Here is a 22,336-nt window from a genome sequence, read left to right on the forward strand (position 1 = left end):
AGTTAAAATAGTAAGTCGTTGTGGTTTTTATTTGCAATGTCCTGTTGACTGGTGAAGTTTAGCCCTTTATGTTCTCCAAAGTACTTACCACTATCTGATCTCCTATCCCCAAGCCTCTCTAAAACTCGTTGCCGTCAAGTCGATTCCGACTCATAGTGCCTGGTGGCAATGAGTTTGGTTTCTTTTGGTTGGAAGCCTCTCTACTCTCCCAGGGGCTTCTGAAATCTGGCCAATTTTTAGTCTGAATTACCACAATCCCAGCTATGAGTCGGAATCAACTCGATGACAACAGGATTTTTTTTTGTTTAAGAGCCCTGGTGGCGCAATGGTTAAGAGCTCAGCTGCTAACCAAAAGATTGGCAGTTTGAATCCACCCGCCGCTCCTTGGAAAACCTATGGGGCAGTTCTCCTCTGTCCTATAGGGTTGCTATGAGTCGGAATCGACTTGACTGGCAACGAGTTTTTTTGTTTGTTTGTTTTTGTTTAGAGCCTGGTGGATAAGCCCCTCTCCAGGGCTGCATCCCACCCAGCAACCCAGCACTGTGCCAGAGTGCTTCATGTGGAGTATTTCTTTAGTGCTCACAACAAACCTACAGCACAGATTCATGACCACATTTTACAAATGAGCAAACCGAGGATCAGAGAAGTCAGGTAACTCGCCCAAGGACACACAGCTGGAACCCGGCAGACTCCACTCCAAGTCAAGAGCTCTTCTCCTCAGCAAGAGCCCCCAGGGACAGAGAGCTGCAGGAGCGCCCATAGCAGGAAAGCCCATAGGGCACCCTATGCTCTTCATTCAGGAAGCACACCTGGTCGTCTGGTTTGCGTGGAGGTCTCTGCTTGGCACCGGGGAGTAAGTTGTTGCTGCCCGAGTGGGAAGACGCTGAAGGATGGGCTCATGGCAGGGTGGGCAATAGGACGGGGAGGAGTCCCGACTTGGTGCTGAAGGAGCCCAAATAGGGCATGATGGAGAAGCAGTCATTGTTCAAGGCTTATATTGCCCAAAAGTGAGGGGCTTATTTTAACGTGAAATATGCCTGAGCCAGCCCCTTTTGGTCCTGGTGATGGAGAGGTGAGAGTCTCAGTTTGTTGCTGGTATGCCTTAAACACCAATCTGATACCCTGTGATCCTCCTTTTGTAACAGAGGCAAAGCATATCTCCCAACTCCCATAAGCCTTAGAAGGCGACAGTATTTTGCTAAAATGCAGTTTTCCTTGTATTTAGCTTTTACATTTCATTGTATTTAGTTTTATGGCAAGTTGACTGTTTTGTTTAAGAAACACTCATATAACATCTATTAAGTGACCCCTGACGATGCAGTAGTTAAGAGCTTGGCTGCTAACCAAAAGGTCGGCAGTTCGAACCCACAAGCCACTCTTTGGAAACCCTATGGGGGCAGTTCTACTCTGTCCTATAGGGTCACTATGAGTCGGAATCAACTCGACGCCAACAAGTTTTGGTTTCTGTACCAGGTGCTATTCTAAGTGATTTAGAAGTATCGACTTAGCTTTCCCGATGACACTATGAAAGAGCCCTGGTGGCGCGACAGTTAACCGCATGGCTGCTAACTGAAAGGTTGGCAGTTTAAACCCACCAGCAGCTCTGTGGGAAAAGAGGCCTGTCAATATGACCTTGAAAAGATTAAAAAACAAACAAACAAAAAAACCCGTGTGTGTCTTTTCCAGGGTGCGGGAGTCAGCATGCTGCGTGGTTGGGCCACCCCATTCCTGTTGCTGATGCTTCAAGGTGGTAAGTAGCTGCCTCGGGGGTCTGCAGATGGGGAAGGGGCTGTCTCTCCCCACAGAGCCCAGCAGAAGCTTGGCTAGAGGCTATGGGGCCAGAGTCTATGGCTTCTCTCTACTTGAGGCCGACAAGGTCAAAGAGCCAACTCTCCCTTAGCCAGAACCCATTCAACCAGAGAGCTCCATTAACCGGAAATAGTGTACTCATGTCCCAGAGTGACCGAGCACACGGCCTTGGGCCTTCAAGCCCTTCTTGGGGGATGAGAGGCTCAAGCCTTCACTCCCAATGCTCTCTGCCTTGGCTGGCTTCCAACCCTCAGAGTGACGAAGTCCTGCCTTGGTCTAACCTCAGTTTCTCCTTTTGTAATGATGCCCCCTGGGGGTTGTTTTGCAACAATCACTAGATCCTCAGCAGGTACCATGTATCTTGAGGGCTAAAACCCAGTGTCGTCGAGTCGATTCCGACTCATAGCGACCCTGTAGGACGGAGTAGAACTGCCCCATAGAGTTTCCAAGGAGCGCCCTACGGTAGACACAAAAAGAGCAAGAGTCAGGGAAGTCAGCCCCTGAAAGACGAGAAGTCACAGCCAGAGGGAAAGATGTTAGAGATCAGAGCTGGGACTTCTGGGTGTGGGGAAGTCCAGGACTCTGACTGAGGGGGGAGTTGCCTAGGGCTGGGAGATCCAGGAGGGCTTCCCAGAGGAGGTGGCTGTAAGGAGGTGGGAATGAGAGCACAGGCGTGAATGGAGCCTGGACGGGGCAGGGAAGGTGGTCAGCCACTGCCGCTGACTCATCTGCGTTTCTCTGGTTTTTACCAAAAGACCCAGCATCTCAAATAGCTCCTTCAGGAAACAGCTGTCAGCTCTTTTATTTTCTCTTTCTGAGTGGTCAGCGCCTGTCCTGGCTCTAAAAGGCCTTTAGGTCACCCACCATGGCTGCACACCCATGAGTGCAAATGAAAAGCCCCTGAAGTCCTGGGTGGTGCAAGCAGTTTATGTGCTTAATGGCTAACAGAAAAGTTGGAGGTTTGAATCCACCTAGAGGCACTGCAGTACTACTCTGTCCTATGGGGTTGCTATGGGTTGGAATCGACTCAATGGCAACAGGTTTGGTTATCGGGTAGAGGTGCCACGGAAGAAAATCTTGGCAATTTACTTCTGAAAAATTAGCCCTTGAATACCCTATGGAGCGCAGTTCTACTCTGACACACACAGGGTCACCACGAGTCAGAGTCAACTCCACAGCGGCTGGTACTGGTATTGGTACTGCTGTACCCCCGGCGCTGAGCCCAGTCTTGTTCTAGTCTCCTGACGGCGCTGGGAGGTCCACGCTGCCCTGGCGCCCATTTTTCAGTTAAGGAAATTGAGCTTCAGAGAAGATAAGGGGCAGTCCATGGCCACACAGGGGCAGTGGCAGAGCTGGGGTCAGTTCCTGAGCCTGCCTGACTCCTGTAGTTTTAACCACTCAGCTCAGTTGCCCTCTGTTGAGACTTTCACGTGCAGGCACTGTGACCTTCACCGTGTGACCTCATCTAAACGCCTCAACAGCTCTGAGGTGGAGGGTCCGCATCACCAGCTCACAAACAGGGCTTTAAGCCATGTGCCCATGGTCGCACTTTGCGTGGCCTCTCACTGCCAGGATGCTTCCTTAACCCCAGGCGTGCAAAGACCCTAGGAGGGTATCTGCCTGGTGCTCCCTGATGCCACCTCCATGCCAGCTTGGTCCCCAATATTTTATCCCAAGCCTGGGGACAAACCCTGATCCTTGGTGGCCTTGAGCCCAGCTGGGAAAGGCAGTTCCTTTTCAAGCTTCCGGAGCCCTCTGAAAGAACAGCCAGGAAATAAGCTTGGAGAAGACACAGCCACGCAGTGGCACCTGCAGCCCTGGGTTTGAGTCCTGCAAAATCAGGCCTCTTTTGTCCACAAAATGCCTGCACTAGCCCCTCTCAGCCCCACTGACAGGCCCTGTGTGCCACCCCAGGGAAAGCCCCCTCCTAGAACAGGATTCATTTCCATGACTCAGACTCCTTGGTAGTGACTGCCTGTGGAGCTGTCTTGAGAAGGATGCTGAGGCTACATCTGGGGAGCGAGCGTCAGGATAGATTAGCAATGTCTGCCACGTGTGTGCATGTGGAGAGCAGCAGCATAGACTAGGTTTGACCATCACTGGGTGACAGTCTCGGCAGGCAACCCAGACCAAGAGAGACAAGAGGTGTGGCCGAGTCTCCAAGCCCTGGTGTTCTCATCTATAAAATGGGCGCAGGGACTGGACTAAAGGATTGGTCAGCAGTGTTCTCGGTTCTCAATCCAGGTGCTGGCCTAGAACGAAACCCACGGGTCTTCATTAGTAGAAGAAAAGTAGGAAAAAACAACTTAAAATGCATCCATTTTAAAAAGAGAACACAGTTCCTAGTAAATAGCAGGGGTGGTGATGGCGGTGTTGGCATTTGATCTTATCACATGAAACTAGAAATCCCTCGTCAGGCCTCCCTTTCTCTGGCTTCATGACCGTCTCGCAAGATATGCGGTTTCGTGCTGCCCTGGGTTTGCCCGGTGTCGTGGGGTGTTCAGGGTATGCCATGCTGGGTGGGAGACTGGTCAGGAGAAATGCCAAACTGGTGGCTGGAGACAGGGCTTGGGGCGGGGATGCAGGTGGTGAGCTGGGGACCCGCTTAGTTTATTATATTTCATGTTGGGAAGTGTCTCGTCTCTATAATCAGTCTTGAAATTTGGGGGTTCAAACAAGGAATTTCCAGTCGACGGGGACCCCATTGCCCCAGGCTTATATATTAAAGACTTGCAGGACCCCTGGGTTATTCAGGCCCTGGGGCCCCTGTTTCCATCCATTGTCCACTCTCAAGAGGGTGAGGGGGGAGTCTCACCCCCGTGCCCTGCAGCCCCTGTCAGCCCCCCACCAAGGCCTCTCTTTCCCCGACCCTCCAGCCTGGGGCTGTTCAGATCTCGCCTGCTACACTGACTACCTCCAGACGGTCACCTGCGTCCTGGAGACCTGGAGCCTCCACCCCCGCGTGCTCACCCTTACCTGGTAAGTGGATCCATCCTGAGGATGTGGAGAGGAAGCAAAGAGGGCTGGGTTGGGGCAGGAACACAGGAGACCACAGCTTGAGTTGGACGTACTGTGTGTCAGGCAGGTGGCTTAGCAATAAAATAACAGCTGCCTCTTCCCAAAGCAGTTGGTTTCACTCGGAGAATGGTTCTGTGAGGTAGGAATCACCGTTTCTACCTTAGAGATGACCATGTGGGCTCACGGGACTTCCCCAGAGCTGCGCTGTCCAACTCCAGAGGCCACACTCTCACACCCACATAGCCTGAGAATGGTTTTGAGGCCCCAAAAGAACCTGCCTGCATATGGCCTGTTTTGAGAACTTACTATGTGCCAGGCACCCTGCTATGGGCTTCATATGGATTATCATTTCCAATCTTCACAATAGCCCAGTGAAAGAAGTCTCATTACATCCATTTTACAGATGGGGAAAACGAGGCTCAGAGAGGGGAAGCAACTGGCTCAAGGTCACACAGCCAGTGAATGGTGGAATTGGGATTCAAACAAAGGTAGTCTGACAAAAAAATCCATAGGAATATGCAGCTCAGGAAAAAAACTAGCTGGATTTCATTCCATCATCTATCAGTTCATTCATTCATAAAACATTTATTAAGCTCCTGCCAGACCCTGTTGTAGGCACTGGGGATTCAGCAGAGTTCAAGGCTGACAAGGTCCCTGACCTCCTGAAGCTGACTTACTATGGAGTGGGGATGAGTTGGGAAGACAGGCTTAAACACATAAGCAACCAACGGTATACTTCCTAACAATGATGAGGGCTACAAAAAAAAGGCAACACCACTGGGTAGAGGGTGAGTGATATGGCCAGGCACTCTCGGACCGCCAGTCAGCTAGGGAGCTGGGGAAAGGGCACCCCAGGCTGTGGTGAGTCTGAGGAATAGTGAGGAGGCCGGTGCTAGCTAGAGCTAGGGAGAATAACAAAAGAAGAAGGCAGCGAGGTCAGGCAGGGGCCAGATTTTATCCTCTGGGTGGTGAGGGCTTTAGGCAGGGAGTGACAGGCAGTTTGTGAAGCTCCCACTGGCTGCTGTGCGAGAGGAATAGACAGCAGGGAGGGATGACCGGCGAGGTAGGGACATCAGCCAGGTAGCCGTTGTAGTGGTCCAGACCAGAGGTTTGGAGAGCATCTATTCAGCAGAAGTTTCTATATTCAGCAAATGTATAACAGATAACTGAGACCACACATCTACCAGACATGCGTCAACATTGACCTTGGAAGATGTTCAGAGCCTGAATATGTGTGTGAAAGAAACCTGTTGCCATTGAGTCAATTCCGACTCACGGCAACTCTATAGGACAGAGTAGAACTACCCCATAGGGTTTCCCAGGAGCAGCTGGTGGATTCGAACTGCTGACCTTTTGGTTAGCAGCCTAGCTCTTAACCACTGTACCACCAGGGCTCCAATATGTGTATAGGGAATTAAATATCTGGTGAACTCCATTATTTCTGCTCAGTGGGAGGAAAAAAGCTAGAATATCCCCCTCAGTCCCTCACCAGCTGCCGCAGAAGTTTCCCCAAAGCAGGGAATAAGGTTCATTTAGCTGATATTTCAGCCTTCGCCCTCAGCTCAGGCACCTATTAGGTATTCTGTAGGTGCTGGAGGGAGGTAGGGAAGGAAGCCTGAAATACCTCCTGTAGAACAGTGATCCAGTTGATGAAATGACAGCTTCAGGCTCAATCCTATCAAGAGTGACCCCAAATTTCCAAAGTTGAGAGTTGCTGCCCTAAACGGGGTAATGAGTTCTCGGAGGCATGCAAGCCGAGCCTGGAACCATCCATGCAGAGGGGAGGGTACCTGCCTTGGGAAGGATTGGTTAGACCAGGTGAGCCCCAGCCCCATCGCAGGTCCTTCTCAGCCCTGAGATTCTGGCTTCTGCCCTGGCTCTGTGGGCTGAGCACCACCAGCCTCCAGCCATGACTGGCTGTTCTGTCCTTGAAGGCAAGACCTGTACAGAGAACTGGAAGATGAAGTCATCTCCTGCAGCCTCCACCTGTCCAGCCACAACACCACGCACGCATGGTACACGTGCCACATGGATGTGTCCTGCTTCATGGCCGACGACCTTTTCACTGTCAACATGACAGACCAGTCTGGCAAACACTCCCAGGAGTGTGGCACCTTTATCCTGGCTGACAGCAGTGAGTACTCCTTGGTATCTCCACAGCTGGGGAGATTCCAGGTGGGACCGGACCCTGTCTTTCCTGCTCTCAGTGCCAGCTCTCCTCCCTCCACCAAAACAGATGTGTCCTCTACTTTCACCACCTCTTTGAGTTCTGCTCCTTGTTATCCAGGCAACAGAGAGCTGACCAGATACACTACTTTTTACTAAGACGTGATGGGTTGATATTACGTTTGGACCTTCGCCCAAAGAAAGGCAGCAGAGGTGTGGAAAGGAGCTGGGCTGGGATCTAGGACTTGCGGCCTTCAGTTCTAACTCAGCCCCTACCTGCCTATGCAACCTTAGACAAGGCATGCCACACCTCTGGGACTCAATGTCTCTATTTGTAAAGGCTCTTTTAACCCTGACCTTCTGAGATTCTGAACCCATGATGAGCTAAGTGGAAGACACTGAATCACAAGGAAAAAACCAGAGTTTCCTCCCCCTTAAAGAAAAAAAAAATTTTTTTTTCTTTTTTATTAGCTCCAGTGAGGCCTGGAATTTCCCTCCAGGCTAGAGGTAGGGGCAGGCAGCTGCTGGTAGAAGCACTTGTATTCGTGGGTCAAAGCCAGGGGAGGGAAGGGTCCAGAAGGCAGCATGTGTGTGTGTGTATGTGTGTGTGTGTGTGTACCCAGAATGGGGTATCTAGGGAGTAGGGTATCTAGGGAGTGGGGTGTCTGGAGATTGGGGTGTCTAGGGTACGGGTATCTAGAGAGTGGGGTGTCCAGGGTGTGGGGTGTCCAGGGTGTGGGGTGTCCAGGGAGTGGGGTGTCTAGGGAGTGGGGTGTCTAGGGTATGGGTGTCTGGGGAGTGAGGCGTCTGGGGAATTGGGTGTCTAGGGAGTGGGGTGTCTAGGGAGTGGGATGTCTGGAGAGTGAGGTGTCTGGGGAGTGGGGTGTTTAGGGAGTGGGGTGTCTAGGGATGAGGTGAGAGGTCCATTCCCAAAGGCATGCAGACACATGCTGCAAAGAGAGAGAGCCCTGCCCATCCCCGAGGTCTGGGAGTTTCTGTCCCCAGATTCCCAGTGGTGGGGCCGGGGGATATGTGGGCTCTGTGATTCACACTCTAGGGATCCAAGTTTGCACCACTTTGCCAGTGTTGTACCATAGAGGGTGTGAGTGAAGTTCCACACACACCCAGACCCACACATAGTCACGGGCACACAGACCCGGAGTCTCTCTCTCTCACACATACGGATACCCATAAATACACCCCCAGATAAACTCCCAGGTGCCCCACCGACCCCTGGCCCAGAGGCCAGGACACTGATGCCCAGTGTGATGCACAGACCCAGATGTGCTGACCTGACCCCCTGCATGCATGCCCCGTGAGCAGGGGGGCAGTCTGCCTCTCTTGGTGAGCTGGGCAGGTAGCAGTCTCCTTCCACCGCCCCCCACCCCAGTCTCACAGAAGCAGAGGAGCCCAGGCAGAGAAGGGGCTGCCTCGCTGCCATCCCCTGAGCTGCCTCCATTTCTCTCTGGCCCCTCCCTTCCTTCCTCCTTGTCAGGCAGTGAGGCCAGGCTGGGCCCAGCTGTGACAGAGAGTGGTCTTCTGCCCCTGGCGACCCCATCCTGGGCCCCTGGCCTCCCTGGGCTAAGAGCCACATTCATGCCTCCCAGGCTCTGCAAAAATCCTGTGAGGTCTGCCGGCCATTCTTAGTTGTCTAGTGTCTCCTTTAATCAGTTCTGACCAGTAGCCAGTGCCCCAGCCCAGGTGACATGACCTGCCCAGAGGAAAGGAAAAGGTGGGCCAGGAACTATTACACCCGAAGAGGACCCATCACTGCTGCCATAATAGCAACAGCACCATCACATCCTGTGTGGCAGTTTTCCTCAAAGTGGGGTCTTCTCCCACGGCAGGTTATGGCTGGAGCCCCAGGAAGGGGCTCAGAATCGTAAGCAGCTTCGGAGTTCCTTTGTGGAACCCCTGGAAATTTCATCGATTCATTCAGCAACTGTTTATCAAGCGCTTGCTGTGTGTCAGGTGCTGTTCTTGGAGCCAATGCAGGCACAGCATTGGCTAGGCAAACAAAACCCCGCTTCCCAGGAGCAAGATCCCATACAGTGTTGTTGTTAGGCGCCACTGAGTTGGCCTGGTCCTGCACCATCCCTATGATCATTGGTATGCTCAAGTCCGTTGTTGTGGTCACTGTGTAGCTTCAGTGCCTTCCAACCCAGGGGGCTCACCTTTCCAGCACTGTATCAACAATATTCTGTTGTGATTCATTAGCTAATTTTCAGAAACAGATCGCCAGGCCTTTCTTCCTAGTCTATCTTAGTCTGGAAGCTCTGCTGTCACGTGTCCACCGTGGGTGACCCTGCTGGCACCTGACTTTTGGGGTTAAAACAAAATTATACAGTCATTTAGAACAGAAATTGAAAACAGTAGATCTGTTTAGAAAGTGTTTGGATTAGGAGCTAAGGTTTAAAACTTGAGCCCTCTCACATAAGGGTCTGGATTTCCAGGAGCCGTTTCACTTTCTTGAAAACATAGGAGATTTGGCCCCCTGGTCTGCTTTCTCGCCTGGCCATGGTGGACCCAGCCTGAGTCATGGCTGTCCCCCGTAGACTGGGAGTGGCCTTCTTTTCCCACAATCCTCAAACCTGCTTCACCCATTTCTGTTACCTCCTTGGCCTGGGAGGCATATGAGTTTGCAACCACAATGTAGTCCAAGTCTCTTGTTTTTCAGACAGATAAACTGAGGCCCAGAGACAGGTGGTGCTTTGTCCCAAGTCATAGTCCTGAGCTTATAAGTAATGGGTCAGGCCAGGGGTGGGGGATGTCGTCCTGTCACCAAATCTTTCCCACCTAATGTAAAATCTCACCCCATCTTTACGTATCTGGCTTTTTTCTCTCAGTCAAGCCGTCTCCCCCTTTCAATGTAACTGTGGCCTTCTCGGAACAGTATAACATCTCCTGGAGCTCCGATTACGATGACCCTGGCTCCTCTGCACTGAAGGGGAAGCTTCAATATGAGCTGCAGTACAGGAACCGGGACAACCCCCGGGCTCTGGTGAGGAAGGCAGGAAACTCGGCTGCCCAGCCATGGGAGATGGGTGGAAGGTGGAGGGTATGCAGGTCATCCAGGTTGGAGGGGGTGGTCTGAGAGACCAGAGACCTTTGTAGTTCATGGCCAAGAGCGGACACTAAGGACACACACACACCAAGGTGTGCCTCCCTTACAGTGGGCTCTCACTGGGTACTGCCCTTCCTCCAGCTCCACCTGGGGTAGAAGACCCCTTGCTATTCTCTCCTTCCCATCCCTGTTCCATTCCCCACCAGCATGTGAAGATGAAGACTGCTGCCCCAGGTTCTGACTCAAGTCTCGTACAGTCACAAAAGAGGGCGTTCTAGAAGTGACCGGGGCTATCTGGAGCCTTCCCACTTCCTTAGAGTGACCATACTTGAAGAGTTCCAGGAGCATCAGTAATTAAACAGCCCACTGTTAGGGGGTCCATTGTTTCGAATGCGAAGGCTTCTAGAGGTGTGCTTTGTTTGGAGCATCTGTTGTTGGGCTTCCAGGATGGCCCAATATTTAGAATATTCACAGCTAAAAATGCTCAGCATGGTCCCAGCGAGGACTTTCATGAATGCTGTTGTTTAGAATGTCCCTGGTGGAAGACAGCCAGAGGTACCCATTGCCAAGATGTCTAAAGTGGAAGACTTCCAGAAATACCCACTATTGAGAATGTCCACTGTTGAAGAATTCCAAAAGTGCCTGTGGTTTGGAATACTTCCAGTTGAAGATTTTTAGGAGTATCCATTGCCACTTCTGGAACATTCCCAGTCCCCGGAGAGAGAGTCCCCTGCCAGGGCTGTGAGGGATGAGTTGGGATCTGAGGGGAACAGAACACAGTTTTGGATCACAGGCAAGGCCAAGGCAGTGCCAAGAACTCTATGCTGCCCACACCTGGGTGGCCAGGACTCAGGCCTGGGCCTGATTCTCATGGGGAGATAGGATACTGTGTGGGAGAAACTAGTCTCTTTGACCTGGGCTGGTGAAGGTGGTTTGCTGGAGGTGGGGTACTGGCCTGATTGAACCCTGACCCAGTGCATCCTTTCCACCTGTTGGCAGAGTCCGGGGAGAAAGCTGGTCTCTGTGGACTTGAAAAGTGTCTCTCTCCTTCCCCTGGAGTTCCACAAAGGCTCAAGCTACGAGGTGCAGGTACGGGCAGGGCCCCAGCCTGGATCCTCCTTCCAGGGAACCTGGAGCGAGTGGAGTGACCCAGCCGTCTTTCAGACCCAGCCAGATGGTAGGTGTGATGCTGGGGTGGACACTCCCTCCTAGTACCAGTTTGGCCTCAGTGGCTGGCCACCTAGCCCTGTGATTTCAGCACAGCCGGGAGGTTTTCACTCAGTTGTAGCCAGTACAACCATCTCGTTTGCAATTCAGCCACATTTCTGGAGCCCCTGCTTGCTGAGTCCTGCGGTGGGTGCTTGGTGCTTCTCTCTCCAGGGCATTTGATGCTCCTGATAACTCTGTGAAGGGGGAATCGTTACCCCCATTTTGCAGATAAGGAAACTGAGGCTTAGAGAGATGAAGTTACTTGTCAGGGGTGGGGGCGGGGGCAGGATTTGAACCTAGATCCATCTCACCTCAAGGCCCCACCCATCAGTAGTAGCCTCCCCACCCCTTTCACTCCACCCCAGACCCGTTTTCCCACCACATGCAGCCCCTGGTGGAAGACATGAGCTCACTTTAGCCCATGGTGTGCTTTCTTCCCAGAGACAGAGGGAGGGACCAGAGGACTGCGCTCTTCCCTGCCTTACATCCTTGCAACCACTATCCTTGTCTTCTTGGGCCTGGGGTACCGCCAGACTCGGAGGTGAGGCCAGGAATCAGGAATGGGGTCAGCTTGGGCCAGGGTCTTGCTGTGAACCCCTAGGGCTGGAGGGGCACCAGGTGGGGGTGAAGGGGTTGGTGGGCTTATTCACCCCTGCCCATCCCTTCTGCTTCAACCAGAGCTCTTTTGCTCTAATTTGTTTTATATTTGGGGTTTCTACTGAATGTTGTCATAGAGTGCTGCTGATTACAGATAAATTTTAAAACTCACTGGCCTAGTCCAGCACTGCTGGTTGAAGCAAAGCTCAAGGATGCAGTTTTCTGAGTCCTTGCTACATGACAGGCCCTGGGCAGGGGCCCAGCACGCAGGGGCTCATTTGTTCATCTTCCTCCAGAGAACAAGACACAGCTAGGCAGAGGAATTCAGGGCCAGAGATAATGGTGCTGACACGGACTGATGTCCTGGAGCACCCCGGGTACTGGATGCTGGCTGTCACTTTGCACCCCACCACTGTCTGTGGAGTTGGCACTTGGCCATCCCTGGCTGGTGAGGAGGGAGTTGAGGCTCAGAAGGGGCATCATTTGCTGAATATTCAGGAACCTGTGAGGAAGGCTTGCTGCTCCCATTTTACAGATGTGGAAACTGAGGCCCAAGGAGGGAAGGGAGGCACCTAGGCTGTGTCTTGGGACACAGTGGGGGGGGGTTCTGCAGGAGGCGATGTGGGGGCCTCACCCATCTCTCCGCTCCCCCAGGCTGTGGAAGGAAGTGTGGGTGCAGGTGCCCAGCCCAGAACAGTTCTTTCAGCCCCTGTACGACAGCCACAGCGGGGACTTCAAGGTGAGACCCCTGTCCCAGAGCCTCTCGCTCTCTCTGGAGCCCTTCTCCACCCTCGCCCCAGAAAAGGGTGGAAGGTGGGCCCCAGTCCCCTGCTTGCAGGCCCAGGGCAGGTCCCAGCCAGGCCTCGAGTTCAAGCTCGGTCTCCGCACCGGCATAGTAGAGGGACTCATTCATGTGAGGTAGAGCGGACCTTAAACACGATCACTCATGGTTTCCCACCCCGAGAAGTCATGCTGGGGGAGGTTGAGCCGGTGGTCCCTGGAGCCTTCCACCCCCAGGCAGAGCCACAGGGGGCCTCCTGGCTCTTTTTCAGATGCTCTTGATAAGGGAGCGGAAAGGGAGAGGGCTCTGAGGAGGGTATAACCCCACCTGCAAAACACACCCACCTCCCAAGCCTCAGCCACCGCTGCCACAGAGTTATCTGTGCCTGTTTCTGGCTCTCGCCCACCAGGTGGGGGCGGGAGGGGCTGCCGCAGAGAGGATGTGGTGGTGAGGGGCCGGGAGGGGCAGCCCCACCTTCACCTGCAGCGCCTGGAAGCCCGGAAATGTAGACAGCAAGCGCGGATCAAGCTCCTGCAGTTGGTCTGGTGCTGGGCTAAGCACCCTTGGCCCCCCTCCCCTCATGCCGGTAGCAGCCCTACAGGGTGGGAGCCCCATTATCCCCCTGGACCACAGAGGAGACTGAGCTCAGAGAGGGAAGAGGCTTCATCAGGGCAGGGAGGACTCTGGACTCCAACTCACATGGGAGTGACCCCAGACCCTTTCCTCTTTCCTCCGCACTTTGCCTGCTCCCCTAATACAAAAACCAATCCAAACCCGTTGCCGTTGAATCAATAGTGACCTGATAGGATAGAGTAGAACTGCCCCATAGGGTTTCCAAGGAGTGGCTGGTGGATTTGTACTGCTGACCTTGTGGTTAGCAGCCAAGCTCTTAATCACCATGCCACCAGGGCTCTGACTGTAATAGCACATTATTTTAAAATTAATATTATAAATGCTTATATTGTGCTGGCTGTGGGCCAGGCCCTGCTGTAGGAGCTTCACACGTATTAGCTCATTTAATCCTCATAACAACCCGATGGGGTGGCTACTATTATTAGGCCCATTTTACAGATGAGGAAACTGAGGTGAAGAGAGGGTAAGTAACTGACCCAAGGCCATGCAGCTGAGAAGTGACTTCAAATCAGTGGTGGTGGCCCTGTTGCTGGGTTCTGAGATTAGCTTCCAGAGTGGGAAGATTCAAAACTGGGAGATTCTGGCTCTCAGGATTTTTCTCTGCTAATTGGATGGAGTCTTGCCTTCATGAGTGAGACCCCCAGCAGCTAGAGGAAGGTCCTCAAAGCTTAAGGGCCTCTGCCACAGTCACCCCCATCATCACTTTTATCTACAAAATGGACAGAGTCCTTTCTACGCAGCTTGTCATTTGCTCATCCATTCAGTGATAAGCACGTATTTAGCACCTCCTGTGTGCCTGGCACACTGTACAAGCCTCTAGGGAGACAGCAGTGAACAGAAGAGCCGAGCTGCTGCCCTGGCCACTGGTCACATGTCTGCTCCAGTGAAGACCATACACAGGAGGAGGTTAGGTTGTGAGGAACGTCACCAAGGAGAGAAAACATGGCTCTCTCAGACCTTGGGACACCTGCTCTGTGTCCCCCCACTTGACAATCTGGGCCCTGCACCCACACTGACCCTGGGCCATACCACAGGTGGGGAAACTGAGGCCCAGAGAGGGGAAGGGACAGTGGCGATGTTGCCACCACACAGGGGCCTATCATGGTCCTGATTCATCTCTGTCTCTTTCACTGTCTCTCTTTATCTTCTGATGTGGTGACTTTGTCTCTCTCCATGTCTCTTTTTCTCTTGTATCTCTGCGTGGTCTCTGTATCTCCGTGTCTGTCTCTGCTGTTGTCTGTCTGTCTGTTTACACCCTTCACCCGCACCATCCCATGACTCATTCCTTCTCTCTCTCTCTCTCTCACAGAAATGGGTGAGTGTGCCCTTCACTCTCTCTAGTCTGGAGCTCTACCCTGGGACCCCGGGGGCACCTTCTACCCTGGAGGTGTGGAGTTGCTGCCCGTCACAGAGTCCAGGCAAGGGGCCAGTGCCCACAGAACCACTGGAGACTGCAGATGTCCTGGAAGCTGATGGGATGCCTGAGCCGAGCTCCTGGGGTCCAACCCCATCTGCGGCCGGCAGCTTGGACGGCTCCACTTACAGTGAGGAGAGGGACCGGCCATATGGCCTGGTGTCCATCGACACAGTGACCGTGGTGGATGCAGAGGGGCCGTGCACCTGGGCCTGCAGCTGTGGGGACAACGGCTACCCAGCCCTGAACCTGGATGCTGGCCTGGAGCCTGGCCTGGCCACTGAGGACCAGCTCTTGGGCACAGGGACCACAGTCCTCTCCTGTGGCTGCGTCTCGGTTGGCAGCCCTGCCAGGCTCGGAGCCCCCCTGGGCAGCCTCCCGGACAGGCTAAACCTGCCCCTGAAAGCCACAGGGGGCTGGGCCCCCGGGCCACCATGGGGTGGTGGGCTGCCCAGTGGCGTCTTTGACAGCGAGGCGGGCTCGCCCCCGGCCGCCCTGGACATGGACACATTTGACAGTGGCTTCTCGGGCTCTGACTGTGGTAGCCCTCTGGAGTGTGGCTTCACCAGCCCCAGGGACGAGGAGCCCCCCAGAAGCTACTTGCGCCAGTGGGTGGTCATGGCCCCTCCACCTTCAGGCCCGGTGTCCCAGGCCAGCTAGGGAGACAACTGGCCGTTCAGGGCTAGCCCCACCATGGCCACGAGCCAGAGACGTGGTGTCTGGGCTAGAACGTGGGAGGCCAGCGTCTTTGGTCTCGTGACTGGCACCTGAGCCTAGTGTTCACAGTGTATGTGCACATTGCACGTCCACGTGTGTGAGCAGCCCGTGAGCCTGGGCCATGGGAGAACACCTGTGGTTATCTGTACGTGGGTTGCCATGCAGCACCTGTCTGCTCACTTGAGCTCACCTGTGTGCAGGAGCATGAGCAGTGTGCGTGCTTGCAGCCACCTGGTCTCCCTGGTTTCCTGCAGGGGCTGCAAAGAGGGGCTGCTGGGAAGTCCCTGCTGTTCATTATCACCTCAGGGCTGAGAGAGGGGGATAGAGAGCCCCTGGTGACCCGGGGAGGGGGTGTGACTCTTGGGGGACCCACTGGCCTAGGTCTGTATCCTGACACTGAAGCTTCCTGGCTGTGCCACTTGGGGCAGGTTGCATCCCTCTCTGAGTACCAGTCTCCTTGTCTGGTCAGTGGGACTGACATAACCTACCTCAGGGAGAAATCCGAGAGGTCACCTGTGTACTGTGTGTAGACAGAGCAAACCTTCAATCAGCGTCAGCTTCCTTCCTCCTGCGGCCAGTGCCTAGCTGGTGCCGGAGGTGGGTGGGGGTGAGAAACCAGCCAACAGCGGCTACGGCTACGGTGTCTGCGGGGCAGTCCCACCTGCAGAGGGGCACTGGGGAGTTTCCGGGGTGAAAGTCAGCCTTGTCTCTCAGAGCAGCTCCCGACCAACCAAGAGTTCTTTTTCTGTCTTCTGCTGCCCCTTTAAAAATTCCCTTTATGCACCCAAGAAGTATTTGTTGGGCACCAGTCTGAGGAAGGCATCGTGCCAGGCACTGGGTGTGCACGGAGTGAGGGGACAGACAGAGGAAGCGGCAATTCCAGAACCTTGTACTCCAGGCCGGGGGCAGGCCGCTCTGGTCAATTGGCATCGCGAAGTTTCTGGGGAACCAGCAGGAATCGAAGTGCTGTCTGTTTTCTCTGAGCGCCCATTGAAATGTGAATCAAGGAGCCCTGGAAAACTTCTGAGCAACATTTCGAAGGCGCCCCACTGAACATTAGCTTCGTAGAGGAGCTGGATTTAGGTCCTGGATACAGCATCAAAACCATGCTCTTTTTATTTTTTAAAATGGATTCTGTTCCCTCTAAGGGTGCCCACCTCAACTTGGCTTTTTCAGGCCCAAGCTGGTTAGGCAGTGAAGAGTCTAATTCAGCTGGCCTGCCCTCTGGAGTCTTAAGGGAATCCTTCCCCTGACCTGGAACAGGGCCCACCTCAAGGCCAGGCTGTGGGGGTGTCTGAAGTAGACAGCTCTGCCTCTCTCCCCTTTTGGAGCCAGGCTGGGATGAAGTCAGGAGAAGTCAGTGCTGCTGAAAGCTTCATCTGTAAAATGGGACGGGGGGGAGGTGGTCCCTGGCACAGCTGGAAAGTTCTAGAACACTGATGCTTTTAATAGTTGTTCTGTTGACTTGGGATCAGGTGTGTGAGACTCAGATGGGTGCACAAGTGTGAAACCACAGTTCCTGCACGTGTGAGTAGCCCTCATCACCCTAGAGACACTTGGGCCAAGGTGTGCTGTGGTTTTCTCACAATCCCGGGGGCCACAGGCTCCCTGGTGACCCAGCTTGGCTCTGCAACCACAGAGCTCTGCGAAGAGGCAGGTAGAAGAGGGGGGCAGCTGGAGACTGACTGATGCCAGGCCTTTGGGTTAGACAGGGGCTCTGACCTAGGTAACGTGGTTCCTCACCGACTCCACCTTGAAGGAGACTCAGGTCATCAACATGAGTGCAAAAAGTTGGGGACAAGGACTGATCCACCTGGAAGGGTGGATAAATGAATAGGTGGGTGCATGGATGATAGATGGATGAGTGGGTACATGGGTGGGTGGGTGGATGAGTGGGTACATGTGTGGTTGGGTAGGTGGGTGGGTAGACAAGTGAGTACAGTGTGAATGGGTGGTGGGTAGATAGATGAGTGGGTACATTAGTGGGTGGGTGAGTGGATAGATGAGTGGGTGCATGTGTGGACAGGTGGATAAGTGGATGGATAAGTGAGTACAAGTGTGAATGGGTGGGTGGGTGGATGAATGGGTACATGAATGGGTGGGTGGGTGGATGAATGGGTACATGAATGGTTGGGTGGGTAGATGAGTGGGTACATAAGTGAGTGGGTGAGTGGGTGGGTGGATGGATGAGTGGGTACATGAGACCTGAGTGGGTGAGTGGGTGGGTGGATGGATGAGTGGGTACATGAGACCTGAGTGGGTGGGTGGGTGGAAGGATGAGTGGGTACCTGGGTGTGTGAGTAGGATGGATGAATGAATGGATAGAAGGATGGCTGTTGTTAGTTGCCGTTGAGGGATCGCCATGAGTAGGATGGTAGAAGGATTGAAGAAAGAACAGTTGGCTGGCTGGATAAACATGTTAGAGGCAAAGATGATAGATCAGACATAAGCTCTGTGAGAGCCTTGTCAATTTTTTCACTCTTTTGTCCCCAGCCTTGCACGTAATAGGGACTCAAAAAAGCCTGGTTTGTAGCATTTGCTGGTTTCCATGGTGTAAATATTTCTATCACGGCCAATTTCAAGCTACCAACATGAAGATACTAAACATGGAATTGGGAAGAGATGCAAACTATCAGCTCTCCTGTCCTGAGCTGGTCTGAGCTGGCTCTAGCACACCGCTGATAGGAGCCCAGAGGGGCATCACAACCTCAGCCTGCGGTACATGTGTAAAGCTTCAGGGAAGCAACAACAACAAAACCAAACCTGTTGCCTCATAGCGACCCTATGGGACAGAGTAGAACTGCCGCATAAGGTTTCCAAGGAGTGGCTGGTGGATTCAAACTGCCGGCCTTTTGGTTAGCAGCCCAGCTCTTAACCACTGCTCCACCAGGACAAAAGCTTCAGAGAAGAGAGCTGGTTTTTGTCGGTTTTTTTTGAAAAATGAATATGAGATGTTTGATGCCCCTGCTATTCCAGGCAGAAGGAAGGGCTTGAGTAAAGGCTTGGAGCTGTGACCAAGCAGGAGACTGGGATACTCGGGGAGGAACAGGCCTAGAAAGCAAGTGGGGAAGGCAGGTGCCTGTCACCCCAGTCCAGGCAATAAGAGCTATGGACCACCTTTTAAGAGGAAGGAGCAATGATAGCAACACCCCTCCTGTGGATACACATTCTGCTCCTTGCCTAGCCCTTTTCTGACTATAGGATCTGAGGGTACAGGGATGAAGACTCTATTTGACAGATGAGAAAGTGAAGGTGCAGAGTGGACCAGTGACCTGCCTGAGGTCACACAACGAATTAATAGTCAGAGTCAGAACTTAGCCTCTGGTCTCCCAATCCCAATTCCAGCTAATTCTCACCTTACTCTGCTGGGAGAAGTATTTATTAGGAGTTAAGAAACTCTTCATAAACACCTGTGGATGCCTGTTGCTTTGGCCCAGGCAACATCCTTGTGGGTGTGTCTGAACCCCCAGCCCTGGGATTAGCTACATGACCCCCGCCTGGCCAATACAGTATTCATCCCCCTGGCCACAGTACCTGGTGCAGTGGTTAAGAAATCAGCTGCTGACTGAAAGGCTGGCAGTTCAAACCTACCAGCCACTCTTTGGAAACTCTATGGAGCAGTTCTACTCTGTCCTATAGGGTTGCTATAGTCGGAATTGACTTGATGGCAACGGGTTTGATTTTTCTTTTTGGCCACAGTACCAGCTCAGGGACAGACATGTGGCCCAAGCTGGTGCATACTCTCTACTGTGATTGCTGAGCTGTAGGGTAGACTAAGCCTGGATGTGCTGAGGGACCTCGGAGCCTGCCTGAGGTAAAGCCATCACATATGAAAGTAGAGCTGAGAGATGGAGACACGTTCCTGGCAATACCTCTTGAGCCCCCAGATGCAGCCATGCCTGAAACTATATTCCCATTTCCTCTGGCCCTTTTAGATACGAATGGAAGTCACGAATGCTGCTCACCAAACATTTCCAGCTCTTGGCCTTCTGGGCACATGGCAGGAGTGCACTCCTGGCCCCTGGTGGTTGGATGGGGCCATGTCACCAGACCTGGCCAATGAGTTGTGAGCAGAAGCGTCACTTCTAGATCAGAGCATTTAATTGACAGCCGCAATGCCTTCCAAGGTGTTTTCCTATGAGCCACAGTATCCAGTGATGTTTGCGATGGCGGCCGCTCCATTAGCCTGGGCCCTGCGCTGAGGAGGTGCAGGACAGACCTCTAGTTCGCCTGTGGTGGACATGTGTTGTAAGATGAAATAAATCCTTTGTTTTTCTAAGTCACTAAGATTTGGAGGCTGTTTGTTACACAGTGTAAAAATGGCGTGGGGGAGAAGCATCTGACCTTCTCTGACTTCACAAGCGGAAGGAGAACCAAGGTCAACAGCCCAAGGCTGATTCCTATGAGGCGGAGGTCAGACATGCCTCCTCTCTCCACCATCTTTATCAATTTTGACACCAACCGTCCCTCACATGGCAATCTCCGCTTCTCTGCTGGGTTCCATAATTCATTGCAATGGCCACACAGAACTCACATACAGTACTCACAATTATAGGGTTTATAAAAGAAGCAACAGGTTACAATTCAGTATTCAGGAACAGTCAGAATACAGTTCCTCCATTCAGGACAGCCTCTTCCCAGCTGTACCACAGGCACACCTCTGGTCCCTTGGCCTCTGCCCTGCTCAGGCAAGAGCTGGGCTGCTAACCAGAAGGTCACCTGTTGGACTCCACCAGCCAGTCCTTGGAAACCCTATGGGGCAATTCTACTCTGTCCTATAGGGTCACTATGAGTCAGAATTGACTCAACGTCAACAGGTTTGTTTTCGTTTTTTAATAAATGCCCAGAGGCACCGTACTCCACCAGTAAGCCTTGGCCCCAAGGTGCTCAGCTTTCTTGCTCCTGCGTGGGCAGGAAGCCCACTGTGCCATCTCCTGTGTCATTTCTCTGGGTGTCCTTCCTTGGTGGTGTATCCTCTCTCTTCCTCCTCTGGGCACGCTCACCTCAGTCCCAGCGGAATGACAAAACTGTCTTAGTCATCTACTGCTGCTATGACAGAAATACCACAAGTGGATGGCTTCAACAAAGAGAAGTTTATTTCCTCACAGTAAAGTAGGCTAAAAGTCCAAATTCAGAGTGTCAGCTCCAGGGGAAGGTTTTCTCTCTCTTTTGGCCTTCTCATCAATTTTCCCCTAGTCTAGAAGCTTCTTTGCACAGGGACCCCGAGTCCAAAGGACGTGCTCTGCTCCCAGCACTGCTTTCTTGGTGGTATGAAGTCCCCCTGTCTCTCTGCTTGCTTCTTTCTTTTATATCTCAAGACATTTTCTCAAGATATAATCCAATCTTGTAGATTGAGTCCTGCCTCGCTAACACAACTGCCATCCATTCTCCCTCACTAACGTCATAGAGGCAGGATTTACAACATATAGGAAAATCACACAATACCAAGAATCATGGCCTAGCCAAACTGATACACACATTTTTGGGGGGACATAATTCAGTCCATGACACAATTACCCTATCTGCACACTCCCACCCAATCACCTGGGTGGGAGTTACAAGACCATGTCAAGAAAGACCACACAAAAGCGATTCATCACACCTGACACAGACTAACCCCGCCTGTATACTGTCAATTTATCAGTGAGCTGATAAATTTTGTTTTTCACTTTAGCCGGTTTGAGATGGATTTCTGTCACTTGCCGTAGACAGTGCTCTATTGTTGTTCTAATATCATTCCTACACTAAAGACTCTCTTCCCATCCTAAGGAAGGGCCACGTTCAAAGGGAGCACAGGATGGACTCCATCACTTCTCATGCATGACTTTGGGCAAGTCATTTGGTGTCTCTGAGCCTCAGTTTCCTCTTTTGTCAGGTGGGGGCTGGAGTCAATCCTCTGCTTGCTGGGGGATGAAGAGAGAATGAGGACAGGAGAAGACATACCAAGACTCCTCGTTAGACGTGTGTTTTCTTCTTTCTCCATCATCGGTTGAGTGGGTTCTGGGGTCAGAGGAGGACAGGGATATGGTCCCAGACCTTCCATGAGTTCACAAGTGCTTCACCCAGGAGGCCCCGAAGCTTCCAGTGCCCTCTGCAGAGACTCAGAGAACTCAGCCCTCCAGCTCCTCTGGCCCTCAACGGTTACTCCAAGGGCTTGGCAGAGGGTGCCGTGTGGGTATCCTAGATGATCTAATCCGGGAAGGAAGGAGGGAGAAGGTGAAAATCAGAGCCTGGCCTTCCTTTTACCCTTCAGGAAACAGAGGTCCAAAGAAAGCAGTCACTTGCCCAGAGTCAGCCTGCGCCCTGCTCCATGTTCTGGGTTCTTCTGCCCTCCTCTGCAGGGCATGCAGTCGGCCTGGGCCTGGCTGCTGCACCACCATGTGGTCCAGCCCTTCCCGACCCAGCCACACCATCAGTCAGCTGCACCGTCAGAACACCAGGCCTGCGACTGGAAGACAGCAGACTGAGCACACGCATCTTCCCCTCCTGGAAGCTCATGAAATCAACAGTAAAGGATTGAGAAGCATACAGTCTAAACAGGGAAGAGAATGGGGTCAGCTGCGCTTAACAGACATCAACACATTAATAGGAAGAAGATAGAGTCAAACATTTGCTCATATGTCACCTTGTCAATGGGACCTACCCCGGGCCCCTTACTTAAAACCCCAGCACCCACCCCCAGCCCCCTCAAATCCTCTGACATGGTCCTGATGCTCTCTGGGGCCCTTATTATGCTCTAACACACTGTACGTTTTACATGGAACCTGCTTACGTCTGTCTATCTGCGTCAACAATGAGCTCTGTAGGAGCAGGAATTTTGCCTGCTTTATTCACTGCTATGTCTCTGAGCCTGCAATAGGGCCTGGCACATAGCAGGTACTCAAAAATATTCAATGAATGAATGAGTCGATTAATAGCAGAATAGTGA

At 52.7% G+C, this 22,336-nt stretch overlaps 1 protein-coding gene across 2 annotated transcripts in view; it reads left to right on the top strand.

The window, feature by feature from the left end:
* The window catches only part of IL21R (interleukin 21 receptor), a 34,359-nt gene extending 12,192 nt beyond the window's left edge, over nt 1-22,167 (top strand). The window contains exons 2-10 of one of the 2 annotated variants that reach the window (XM_064295752.1): nt 488-853; nt 1,687-1,750; nt 4,686-4,788; nt 6,762-6,961; nt 9,840-9,994; nt 11,057-11,234; nt 11,708-11,807; nt 12,518-12,602; nt 14,587-22,167. In XM_064295752.1, coding sequence (XP_064151822.1) covers nt 1,702-1,750; nt 4,686-4,788; nt 6,762-6,961; nt 9,840-9,994; nt 11,057-11,234; nt 11,708-11,807; nt 12,518-12,602; nt 14,587-15,351 — 1,635 coding nt within the window. In that variant the 5' untranslated portion in view covers nt 488-853; nt 1,687-1,701 and the 3' untranslated portion in view covers nt 15,352-22,167. The remainder of the gene's footprint in view (nt 1-487; nt 854-1,686; nt 1,751-4,685; nt 4,789-6,761; nt 6,962-9,839; nt 9,995-11,056; nt 11,235-11,707; nt 11,808-12,517; nt 12,603-14,586) is intronic. The other variant, XM_010598563.3, reaches the window with a different exon arrangement.
* The last annotated feature ends 169 nt before the right edge of the window (nt 22,168-22,336 follow it).

This window comes from Loxodonta africana, chromosome 12 (assembly GCF_030014295.1).
Source record: "Loxodonta africana isolate mLoxAfr1 chromosome 12, mLoxAfr1.hap2, whole genome shotgun sequence".
Taxonomy (NCBI): domain Eukaryota; kingdom Metazoa; phylum Chordata; class Mammalia; order Proboscidea; family Elephantidae; genus Loxodonta; species Loxodonta africana.